General features: G+C 54.3%; 1 protein-coding gene across 3 annotated transcripts in view; it reads right to left on the bottom strand.

The window, feature by feature from the left end:
- Nucleotides 1-897: 897 nt before the first annotated feature.
- Nucleotides 898-12,656, bottom strand: part of SIK2 (salt inducible kinase 2) — a 134,116-nt gene continuing 122,357 nt past the window's right edge. For all 3 annotated transcript variants that reach the window (XM_059707838.1, XM_059707836.1, XM_059707837.1), the window contains 6 exons: nucleotides 10,988-11,216; nucleotides 10,258-10,542; nucleotides 9,953-10,116; nucleotides 9,146-9,256; nucleotides 8,360-8,451; nucleotides 898-7,350 (listed from right to left, as the gene is read on the bottom strand). In XM_059707838.1, the coding sequence (XP_059563821.1) occupies nucleotides 6,756-7,350; nucleotides 8,360-8,451; nucleotides 9,146-9,256; nucleotides 9,953-10,116; nucleotides 10,258-10,542; nucleotides 10,988-11,216 (1,476 nt within the window). In that variant the 3' untranslated portion in view covers nucleotides 898-6,755. The remainder of the gene's footprint in view (nucleotides 7,351-8,359; nucleotides 8,452-9,145; nucleotides 9,257-9,952; nucleotides 10,117-10,257; nucleotides 10,543-10,987; nucleotides 11,217-12,656) is intronic.

The following is a 12,656-nucleotide window of genomic DNA, read 5'->3' as shown; positions in this document are numbered from 1 at the left end:
TTTTGGCAACACAGAAATGATGGAGAAATTTGGTGGGAAAGGGGAAAGTTTGCAAAACACCATTACTGAAATCGAGTGCTTTCCTTAAAAAGAAGTGCACTTGAAATTCACAGAATTCTTGGGTAACAGCCGTGGGGGCGCAGTGCTGAATGCCTGTGAGCAGCGCCAGGCCAGCAGAACACATCCATGGAGACGGCTAGGCTCTCCTCCTGCCTTAGCTGCCCCGCCCGCAGCCGGCAGATGCCCTGGTTCGGGAACTGTCTCAGTTCTACAGCATGGGTTCAACTGGAATGGTTTGAGTGAAACCAAATCTCAATTGAATTTGCTGTCAGAAAGTAAGGCTTTTCCTCAGGGTCTGGCACTAAACCAAGTCCCGAGCAAGCCTATGAGTGGCCTCAAGTGCTTCGGCAGATGGATTCTTCCAGCACCCGAGGGCACCGAGCGGGCGCCTGTCCCCGGTGACGTCCACAGCCTGTGAGCCGAGGCCCTTGGCAGGCCCATGCAGAGACCTGCCATCGTGCGTTAGCAGCGGTCTTGCTGGCCTTCTGTCCCCAGCCCTTGCCCTGCAGCTGGCTTGTCCTGCCGCACGGCCCTCGCCAGGCTGCCTCTGAGTCAGCCCGGAGCACCAGGCCCCAGCGCGCCCACCCGCCCGCCCGTGTGCAGGCTGCGGTCAGCTCGCCGCCAGCGTTCTGCCGCGGCAGCCGTGTGCTCGGGCCATGTCAGAGCCGGTATTACTTACCCTGCTGACGTCAATGGAAACATACTATCCATGCCCTTCGCTGCGGCCTGAAACGAGCCAGGGTTCAGGGCACGCGGCCACCTCCGTACTCTCAGAAAACCCACCCAGGCTGACAGGGTAAAGTCCCCTGTCATTCGCCTGACACTCAGCGTCCAGGCTCTTAGAAAACACGTTTTTATTTTAATTCAAGAGTGTTGGAAATGTAAAAGCAGTATTTTTTCCTTGCAGAAAACTACCCCATTTAAATTAATGTTTGATACAAAGATCATTTATTAAACTGCATTTTAGGCTATTTTCTAACATTGAGTGACAGTTACATTGTTTGTTTGTTTTTACTTTTTCACATTGAAGCTATTATGATTTGCACTCAAAATACCAAAGCTGTTAAACTCACCATTTATTCCTTAGTCATTAAAAAAAAGCACACGTTAAAAATAACAATTAGATTAAACTTTATCAAAAGTAAGTCACAGACCAAACCTCCCTCAGAAATAAGTGAATCGTCCTGCCCTTCCTACAAAGTGCCATTATCTCTGTATGACTTTTATTTCTGAAACTGCAGCCCCCAAAGGAAGCCGCCTCCTTTTCTGTCTGTTCATTTCCCTTCAGAGATGTTGGTGGAGGCGATTTCTCTTACATCAGTGTGGGGAGGTGTCACCACACGAACTTCTTTGAATGAGAGTTTGGCCAGACAGGCATCACAGCCCACGGCAGGTCCCAGTTCTCTGTATTTGCAAATGTGAACGTCATTCCAATCTGTGGTCATATTTCCTGGGATGCTATTATTCTATTTTTATTTTTTTTTAATTGATCTCAGAGAAGAAGGGAGAGCTAGAGAAACATCAATGATGAGAGAGAACCATTGATTGTCTGCCTCCTGCACCCACCACACTGGGGATCGAGCCTGCAACCCGGGCATGTGCTCTGACCGGGAATTGAACCCTGACCTCCTGGTATACACTCAACCACTGAGCCACACTGGCCAGGCTATTTTTATTTTATTTTTAAAGCTCCTCTCTACCTACCCATTTTGCTTCTGAAAAGACAAAGTATCAAAGTATGTTATTTTCTTTAATCATAAGTGTCTAAGCAGCACTTTTACTTGATGTACCTTAAGTGGAAAGCAGTACAGCCCTCCTGGGGCCCAGGTGAGGTCAGGTTCCTGGGGCGAGTCTGCTGGCTGGGCAGGCTGCAGCTGTGCCATCTGGCCCCTTGGCACCCGAGGAAGAGGTGTCCTAGCGCCTGCTTCTGTGGGAAATGACCGTATGGTGTAGCTGGGAGAAACTAGACGTCTTCAGTGTGAGCCTACACGTCTGGAGTTGGTTGGCGGGGCTGGGGGGAGGTCTGAGGGGCCGCACCTCCTAGCCTTGTTCAGAGGGCCACCTGGACAAGAGCAGTCGGCACCGGAGGGCCCTCTCCCTCCAAGCCAGGACGCTGTGGAATGGAGAACCAGGCCGAGGGGACGACGTCACTCACCCAGCGCTTAACCGACTTGGGGGCTTGGTACGTGGGGCTGTTTGCTCATGAAGCGTCAGCTGTTACTGGTGATGGGAAAGGACATGGAACGAGCAGCCAGAAAGCCCAAGAGCTTGTCTTGGCTCCCCCACTGGCGAGCTCCGCGCCCTTGACAGCCACCCAGACTTCCGACAGCTTTGGTTTCCTGGCTGTAACAGTGAGGACTGTCTGTCCAGCTAATTTCAGAGAACTGTGAACAGAGGAGGTCACTGTGGAAGTGCTTGGTTAACGTGCAAACCTCAGCAATGCTCCTCTGGACAGGCAAGCTGCGGACTGGGCAGGAGCCTCAGCCCCACCATGGCGAGGTGTGCGGGTGGCGAGGTCTACGGGCAGCGCGGCCGCCAGTTTCTCAATCCCCGAGATCACAGGCCCCAGTTCTGCCCACGTGGGATGTGGACACAAGGTGGTGATGCAACTAGCTAGGGCAGTGGTCGGCCAACTGGCCCCTTGAGTGTGGCTCTTCCACAAAATACCACGTGTGGGCGCGCACGTACAGTGCGATTGAAACTTCGTGGCCCATGCCACGGGGCCAAAGAGCCGCATGTGGCTCACGAGCCGTGGTTTGCCAACCACTGAGCTAGGGTGGCTGTCAATCTGGAATCAGCAAGGCGACCCTCGTGGGGAACAAGCCTGTGAAGGGCCCTGGGGACCGGGCTCCGGGCCAAGGCGCCGTGGAGGGCCGGCCCTCGTGCACCTTGCTGCTCCCGGGGCCGCAGCTGACACAGAAAGAACTGGAAATGCGTGGCTTCCTGGGATTCAGGCCAGGGACCCACACTGCTGGCCCCGCCAGAGGGAGGCATACGTTCAGGAGGGCAGAGGATACTGCTCTTGTCCACATGTCACTCTGGAGATAAGCTCTGAAAACATTTCCAGAAGCAACAAAATGACCCAATACGCGGCCTGCCGATACAGTGACTTCAGCCAACGAGCTGCTCCCGTTTCTACCTCTGATGTCCAGGCAAAGTGACGGAGCAGCTGGGCTTCCCAGGAGGCAGGAGGGGCGGCCCAGGTGAGGGCCCCACGGTCGGCCCTGCACAGGGATGACCCAACCGTCCCGGGACCAACGCTGCCCAGGGCGCCGCGTGCTGTCGCCAGAGGACTGTGAGGTCACCTGGAGGACGCGTTTCCTCACCGACAGGACTTACGCAGGACTGCGCCCGGTGCGCACATGTAACCCGGAGCTGGGAATCCTGACCCCACACAGACCCCTGTGTAAGGACTGGGCGGGACTAGGGGTCGGAGGGCCCCAAAGGACCCACTCGCCTCACCATGTCCGCGTGTCTGAAGGGTCTGCCCTAACCAGCGGCGGCTCTGGCCACCGCACACCCGGACCCGACCACCCAGCAGGGAGGCGGCCGCTGCTCGCCTCCACCTTCCGGGCCATCCAGTCACTCTCCAGTCACACACCCTCTTGCCCACCCAACGGCAGGCTTCTCTCCAGGAGCCCGAGTTCAGGCACTGATCACAGTGTGGCCGGGGCCAGTGTGGGAGGGGCACTCCCTCAGGCTGGGCCTCCCTGCCCAGGGGGGCGCCGGCCTCCCTGCCCTGGGGCCTCTGAGGTTAGGGGCTCCCAGTCCCAGGCTCCTGCCAGTCCCACTGACCAACTCAGGACCCGGCTTGCACACTCAGCTCTTCGTTTCTGAGGCGGGCGGGGCCTCACTCTTTCCTGGGAGGCGGCTGGTTCAGAAAGAAGGGGTTTTGTTCACATAAGAGCTGACAGACCCTCCAGTCCTCCTTTCCTAGTTCCTCTCCTGGGCCCCGGGGCTTCCCATGAAGATACTAAGGGCGGCTGGTGAGGAGACCCTCTGGGCCTGTGCCCAGGCAGCAAGAGGGCACAGCAGGCCTGGGAGGGCCGGGGTGGCGCCCGTGGGACACACTCTATGCCCTTGCTGAGCCCAGCATGTCAGTGGCATGTACAAACTAGAGACGTTCTTGCCAACTGGAAATTGCGGAATTAGTGCATTTTTCCCGAAATAGAGACTAACCCTGGATTAAAAAAAGGACAAAAACAAAAAATAAAGTACCGCACATATTGCACTGTTTGCTGAATGAAATTTTTACCTCATGTTCATCTCCCCCAGGTCTCTTCAGAGGAGCCTGGTTCACACGCTAACAAAGCCAACGATGCCCATACAAGGGTGCACCCGCTGCCGACGTGGAGCGCGGAGCCCGGTCAGCGGGCAGCAGCGAGGAGCCGTCCCAGTGCCACGTAGTGTCTGTGCGGGGAGTACCTGAGGGGGCAGGGCTGGGAAACGCCGGCTGCTGCAGACCGTCTCCCCACCAGCCTGTGTCAGTGAAGACAGAGGGTTATGGGACTTGCTGATTTCTGCTTGAAATACACAAGAAAAGGAAAAGCGAACAGGAGCTCACACCCCTGGCCCAGCAGGCCAGCTCAGGCCCCTGCACCAGATGGGGGCCTGTCCCCGACCGGCCTGGCCACCACCGCTGGGTGCTGGCCGAGGTCTGTCTCTGGGTCCCTTGGCTTCCAACAGCCTCTCTGCTGCCCCCCCGCCCCCGTCGGCCTGACTGCCTGGCACAGCCGGGGTGTCCTGGCTAACGGGCTCCTAGCCTTGCTGCCCGCCTGTGACCACGCCTCTCCCGTGACCGCGCCTCTCCCGTGACCGCGCCCCTCCCGTGACCAAAATGAGCAGCCCCCACTGCTTGTTCCAGTTCACTATGGAAGGATTTAAGTTTCATAAATATTACAGCACTTCGATAATAATTTTGGGAAAACATCCTTCAGTCTAAACAAATTCAGCCCTGGTTTACAACTGGCATATTCTGCAAAGACTTAAAACAGATTAGAGGCCTTAACAGAAGGATCTCTTAAATGAAATATTTCACGAAATCATCAATCTTAAGCACGAGGGGCAAACCATCCCCGAGGAAGAGAATGAGTCCTCCCGCTTTCACATGTGCTCCTCACAGACATGCCCGCCCGCCCTCCCCGCAGCCGCCCTTGCTGACCAGGTCCTGCCCTCGCCCAGGGCCCCACGCAGTGTCCAGGCCCCAGGGGGAGCCGGGAACAAGGCTGCTCAAGTTACCAGCCCGCGAGGGGCTGGGCAGGTGGGGGCAGAACAGGACTCAGACCCTCCGGCTCCTCCTCACCCGCCCGGGACACACACTACGAAGAGGGAAGGCGCCCTGGACGCAGCTGAGGTGGCTCCGCTCGTGCTGTAGGAAGAAGCCGTGCCTAGTGCATTCACCTGCTGACAGGAGAGCAGGGAGCCTCTGTCACTAACACTGAGCTTGTAATGCGTGGCTGTGACCGTCCAAATGACAGGTGACTCGGCACACAGTTAACTGGCTGTAGCATCTATTTCTTACTTATTTTGATGAATGGACTGCAAGGGTTAAGTTTTGTTAGTAATACAGTGAGTTTGGCAGATGATTTGCTTCCGTGGCTGGCACGTCTGTGGTTTGGAATATTGCTGTGATACTCTAACATTTCATTACAAGTCAAACTTTAAGGAAATGAAGAATGCGATTCCCACACAGTGGGAAACAAACTGAAGTGACTTTGGATTTAGCATTGACATGAATGGAAACTTGGTTTCTACAGAAAAGAAATAATTAAAGCGTGATCCGGGAAAAGGCACGGCACTACCACGTCACACGGGAGAGAGAAGTTCATTCTTCTGGTTCTTAAAATGTCTAAGTCCTCTATGCAACTGTCCGGATATACAAAGCTCAGTAAACTACTAGCAACAATAATATAGTGTGAAGTCAAAGTAGTTACTACATTTGAAGAGACACCACGTCCCGTCCCCTAAAGGCCGACTGTCCGACCGGAAGCCCCCACAGATCTGTGCGCCGAGGGCTCCTCGAGGTCCTGGCCCAGCCCGCTGTGGTGGGTCCTGTGGGTTCTCCAGGCGACATCTCCGGAGCCCCGAGCCCTCTGCGTCTGTGACCCACGGTGCCTTCTGGAGGGGTGCTGCTCCGGGAGACGCTGCTGTAGGGCTTAGTACCAGCGGGTAGCGGCCCCTGAAACAGCTCACACTCGATGCTCGGCGATGGTCTTGGGGACAACGTGCATCAGCAGCTCAGAACTTTGCTTCGGCGACAAAGCACAGCCTTCCCTTATGACCTGTGCATCACATTCATTATGTATCTTGCTGGGCCTTTAAGCATGTTGCTCCTGGCGTCAGTGAAAAATACTGCCTCTTCCCCCCACATCTCCCTGCGTTCACCAGTCTCCCTTGGTAATGGTGTAGTTCTGTATAAAACCGAGGTCTGGGTGTCTTATAAAACGTTTGTCGGCGTCTCCGTGAAAGCTTGCTCCACCCGGCACAGCTGTGTGCCAGCGTGGGCCACCGGGAGCCGGGAGGGCCGAGCCGGGAGGGAGCAACAGCCACCTGGCCAGGCCTCCAATTCCAGTTGGGCAAGTTGGTTCTCCCCTTTCGGGAGAGGACAGAAAACAAGCTTTAAATGTAAAAGGCTGAAATAGAAGTAAAAACACACGTGCTTCCTACGCTGGACCTGCCCCGCTTCCGGGCCGGGGCTAGTTCACCAGGACGTAGCCGCTGTGCTGCGGGTCCACGGCCTCCAGCATTTCACAATCCAAGAGCCCAGGGAACTCGGGGAGGGCGAGCGGGTCATAGCTGGAGGGGTCCTCCTGCAGCCCCGAGCTCCTGGGACAATCTGGCGCTGCCACGCCGCCCTGCTGGGCTCCGTCCAGGGGGTACTGATGGGGAGTGGGGTATTCTGGCTCAGGGGAGACGGTGCCTGGCAGCTCGCAAGTCTGATAGGAGAACTGTAAGGACGCTGGGGCAGCTCCCGACTGTTGTGGTGGTGGCGGCGGCGGGGGCGGGGGCGGCGGTGGCGGCTGCTGCAGGTGCGCCTGAGGGCCGGGCGAGGAGGGCAGGGGCCGCAGCGGCATCTCGGGGTACTGGCCGAGGAAGGGGCTGTACTGCATTTGCTCAGAGGCCGCCAGGACCGGGCTCAGGGGCTGCGTCAGGCTGAAGGGCGGAGGCTGTTGTGGTGGCGATGGTGCCTCCTGGTGGGGCTGTGGGTATGAGCTCTCCGCTATCTGCATCTGGTTAAAGTATGCCTGCAGCTGAGACTGCTTCTGGAGGAAGAGTCGCTTCTGCTGGAGTCTACATTGGCAAAACCAAAAGAAAGCATGTTAAATCTCCCTCAGTGATAGCAACTTTAATGTAAAGCAGTGTCCGCCACCAGCCTCAGCCACCCACTTCTCTTTCTGTGGCAGAAAAAAGAGTCGGGGGTAGGAGCAAATAGTGTCGCTTTTCTTCAACCTAATCTCACTTTTTGTCCCCCAATTCCGACTGGCCTCAGTGTGACAGTAAACACGAACTCATTTTCTCTGAGGCGCTCAAGTATTTCTCCCTATGAAGCCAGAGGCTGATTTCCCAGCTGCAGTGTCCAAAGGGCGGGGGTGACCCCTGGCCTCCCTGGGGGCCTTTGGTTGATGGGGCAGGGCCATGCCGCCTTGGCCACGCTGCTCCTGCTTGTGAGGCCAGGGGGCAGGAATTACCGCAAGGGAGGATGTGAGATGAAAAGGAAAACAGCACATCTAGGGCTGCTATTCCCCGGCAGGCGCACAGCCGCGTTAGCCGTCACGTCTTGGACACTGGCTCATGCATCAAAACCTATTTTCCACCCTGGCCAGGTGGCTCGGTTGGCGCATCACCAAAAGGTGGCGGGTTTGATTCCCAGTCAGGGCACTTTCAGGAGGCAACTGATTGATGTTTTTCTCTCTCTCTCCATCTCCCTCTCTAAAAACATATCCTTGAGGATTAAAAAATAATTTAAAAACCTATTTTCCTAGTAGAGGCAACACCAGGGTGAATGGATACACCCAGCAATCTTTTTTTTTTTTTCTTTAACTGATTTCAGTGAGGAAGGGAGAGGGAGAGGGAGAGAGAGAAACATCAATGATGGGAGAGAATCACTGATCAGCTGCTTTCTGCATGCCCCCACTGGGGATTGAGCTTGCAACCCAGGCATGTGCCCTGACCAGGAATCGAACCATGACCTCCTGGTTCATAGGTTGACGCTCAACCACTGAGCCACACCAGCCAGGACCAGCGTTCTTAAGTCTTCCACAAAACAAAGTGACTTCTTCGGCCAAAGGAGCTCTCTCACCTGTGTTCCTGCAGCTGCTGTTCAAGGCTCCGCGGTGGCTCCTTACAATACAGCTGACAGGTGTTCTGGGCTTTTGGCAGAAGGCTGGGCTTCTGGAAGAGCAGAAAACAACCCAAGCATGACAATGTGTTGCCATCTAGGGCACGGTCATCAGACTGGGCCGCTGCCTGGAGGAGGAGGCCAAGTGTGTCCTCCACAATCCACGCAGAGGGAAGGGACTGATGACACTTGCTCACTGGGACCCTGGGAGAGCTTCGGGGCCCACAGCTTTGGGTCAGCAGGCCTGGGCTGTCTCAGCTCTAACCTACTTCAGTTTCCATTTCTAAAAGTCCCCTGGGACTGCGAGGTTCGTGGAGAGTATAAACAATGGGAAAAATGGGGCTAAACCTCGATAACAAAGGCAGCAGCACCAGCTGAATGAACAAATGATTCATCTTTTGAGGTTTTCAGGCACCAGTGTAGACGCTGACGTTTGAAATCTGCGAACGTGAGATTTCCATTTTATTTGTTCCTCATGATGAGGCCTAACGTGAGAAGCAGAGGCCGGGCTTCCCCTTCCGGCCACTGTGGTGGTCTCCCTGCCTGGGGCTGAGGACAAGCCCGCTGCCGGCACAGAGCATGCCCTGAGTCTGAATGTGTTTCCAGAAACCAGAAGTGCGCTGTCAGGCCCCCTGCCTGTGAGGGATCAAGCCGCCACCCTAACCTAGTCCTGAACAAGCCAACAGGCGCCTGCTGTGCAGAGCCGGTCCTAGCCCAGCACAGCGGGAGCAGCAGGGGAAGGCCCACCTGGAGTCTGTGCTGCAGGTACTGGGCCTCCAGGCTCTGCTGCGGGGACAGCGGTGGGTGCACGCTGGAGGCGAGCGCAGGAACGCCTTCCGGCTGCTGAACAGCTTCCTCCTGAGGAGCAAGGCGCACGTTTTCAATTCTCCAGGAGAAAGTTTCAGCTTTTAGTTGAAGCACCTGGGCAAATGCCCAAGAGGAACTCCAGCCCGTACACACGACCCTCCCAGCTTTGGCACAGCCAGCAGGTGGAGGGCTCATCATTTACAGAAAATCTACCCGTGGGCCTGCAGTGACGGTCACCTCGTCAGTGCTGGGCAGTAGGCGCCAGCACCTTCCCGGGGCCTCAAAGGCTCGAACAGCCTGAATGCACTAACAATAGGCTCAAAATAAACTTACTGGATAAATAGCAATTTCTTTTGTATCTTTAGCACAAAGAATCCATTTATAATATTTAATGAAGTGATAGCACATTAAAAGTAGTGGTAGTAAGCTTCTCATTTGGGTAAAGTTTATTATTCTAAATTTTTGTGTGTGCGCCTGGGGGGAGAGGATCAGAGGTAATTCACATACAATCTGCCCCGTGAACCAGACACAGCTTGAGGTGCCAAGGCCTCCATGGGGCCCAGATCACCTGGCCAACGTGGACAGGCATCACCTGTCAGCAGCAGGTGGCAGCAGCAGGAAAAGTTTTGCAAAAGAACCTGTTTGCTCCAGGACTGGAGTGAGTCCTCCCAATGAAGCGACACATCTTCAGGACACACTCACTCCTCGCACTCACCAAGCCACTGTGGAAAGGGCCGGAGCACTCACCTGAGGGCGGCTGCCAGCCAGGTCCTGGAGCTGAGGAGCAGCTGACGCCAGGCTGGGGTCAGCCTCTGGCCCCAATTGTTCATACAGCAGCTGCACTTTGTTCAGCTCTAGAATTCCTTTGGTTCTAGCCAGATTCTGAAGATGTTGTCTAAATGCTACAATGCCTGGAAGAAAGGGCAAGACCAAACAGTTTAAATAAAACACAGGCCTCTCAGTGACTACAGGTATGATACCAATATGGCCACAACCCCCTTCGAATCCTACCAGCTGGGAACTTGAGAAGGCAGGAGGGGAGCGGCAGTTACCTTGGGTGAGGGAGGTGTCTGAGGCCCTGCGGCCCTCCCTGAAGCTCACGGGTGACCTGTTGTGGGCCTCTCTTCTCTGGGAGGTCAGGGCCTGCATGGCTGGGTTGGCAGGTCTCAGGCTTATGAAGGGAGATGCCATGCGAGGTGAGGGCTGGTTGGCTAACATGATGTCTTTAAGGGAAGGGTTGTCCTCCAGAAAGTTCAGGTCCCTCTGAACAGACCCCATGTCATACTCAGAGTCCACACTGTCCAGGGAAGGGTTGTCACTCATGGAGAAAACTTTCCCTTTAAGAGAAAACAGAGCAGATATGAGGAATAGCAAACAGTGTCTTCTTTGAACAAAAGACACAAAGTGCAGCCAGCTTGAGTTCTCCCAGTGACAATGTCCTTAATCTCCAACCAGCACATTTTTTTCAGCACCATTTTTCACGTCAATTTAATAAGCTTTGAGTTTTGTGGGGAGAACACACCAGAATCTGTGCCCAGCAGATCTCTGCCACCCCAAAGTGCCAGGGTCCTGGGTAAGCCCCCGGCACTCGGTGAATTCTGGGAGTAAGGAGACAGCTCAGAGGCGACTGCCCTCAACTGCTGAATGTTGTCCACAAAGGAAAAAGCAGACTGGTTTCCACAGGGGAAATGCTCATCACAGACTACGTCCTAGGAGCTGATTGGAGACTGGGCTGTGACTGATAGCGTGCAGACTTCACCTGCAGCTCAGTGGATGGCATACCTGAACCCGGCACCACGACCAGCTGATTGGTCACTTCGGACAGAGTGTGCCGTCTCTGCCCACCACGCGTGGACTGGAACGCGTCAAAGGCCTGGCTGGGGTCTTCCTCGGCCTCTCCCTCTGTCTCCAGCCCTTCGTCAATGGAGGTCTCCATCATGCTGCTGGGCAGGGACTGGCACCCCTTCCTTGCCAGGACAGGCGGCACAGGGTCCAGCAGACAGCCATTGACCTAAACGTCAGTGCGAGAGGAAACTGTCAGTTGCTGCTCTGCTGAGACATTTGAAAAATCCACGAGGATTCAAACATGTTAGCACTGTGGCAAATCAGTAATTCAGGATGAAACTGAGTTCAGCAAACATTTTCTTTGTTTTTAGTATTTTATGACCTTGTAGGACAACCTTCCTGAATCCTTGAAATAAAGTGATGGCCTGGGTAAGTATTGTGATCCCTCATAGCTCTAACATTTGACTCAAAGTAATAGTCCAGCCTGTTATTTTCAAGAAACTATTTCAAATGGGATGGTTTATTTGTTTATTTATTGTACAATATATAAATACTAAAAATGTACAGATATGTTATTAATGACAACATGGAGGGCAAGCCAACTGCAGCACCGAGACCGGCGCCCAGTATGGCCACACCGGCACTGCCTCCCAGGTTTCTCTGAGTCAGCATTACAATAAACAATTTCTTTAGCAGTTTCCAGGTGAATAGGGGTACAGTAAGTTGATGCCTACCAGTTATTTCTTTAAAATCAGGGGAATGAAGAGGGGGAAGATGAGATTTTTAAGAAATGCATGGCTCAGAGCTAACCGAAAAGAGTAGTCACCACCATTCTTCTAATTTTCAACCACAAAACATACTGCAAGGTTCCAGACATACTTTTATGTTTATAATTTAAGTACCTAACTATCTGGTTAGGTCTTTAACTGGTTCTATGTGTTTGAGGAATGGAAAAAAGAATTCTTTAAAGATGGACTGATACCACAAAGAGGACTGAAAAAGATTCACTGGCAAACAGCCCGAGCCTTATGCTACAGAATAACAAGCGACTCGCAGGCCCCTGCAGAGGCACGGAGCGCTGTCCTCCAGCCACACACACAGCATCCCCAGTGCCCATCCCCCAGGGGGAGCACAGCACAGCTCCCAGGCAGCTGACACGCACACCAGCTAACGGCAGCAGAAACAGCAGACAAAGGGGAGTTGTGGTTGCCTGCTCTTCTGGCTGGTAAAAGCCCCACCGAGGAGGCAATTATTTAGCTCATTACCTTAACTATCCCCCCGTGGAAATCAATCTGTTTTCTCCTATGAATAGCTGCTCAGGAACAGCCAGTCACAGACGCTGAGTTGTAAGCAGCACTTTCACCTGAAATACACTGGGTAGAGCTTTTGTTTCCTTTGGAAGCAGGCTAGGCGCATGTGTGAGAGGTGACGTGGGACAGGCCTGTGCCAGACACAGGAAACTTTCCTCTTATGGCAACCCGTCTGAAGGCGCTGCAAGGCCCTTTATTTGGAGCGGGAGCCTTGGGTGACTCAGATCTTTGTTTGCCTGGGGGAGGGGACAGTAATTCCATAAAAACTGCTCTGGGTCTGCGGCCATTACTTGGATAAGGTGGCCAGTGCGTTTTAAAGTGAGGAGGTTAATTTAAAATGAAGAGTGTCAGATGCT

The sequence above is a fragment of the Myotis daubentonii genome, chromosome 9 (assembly GCF_963259705.1).
Source record: "Myotis daubentonii chromosome 9, mMyoDau2.1, whole genome shotgun sequence".
NCBI lineage: Eukaryota > Metazoa > Chordata > Mammalia > Chiroptera > Vespertilionidae > Myotis > Myotis daubentonii.
The sequence above is the reverse complement of the archived record's forward strand: the minus strand, read 5'-3'. Positions and strand labels throughout refer to the sequence as shown.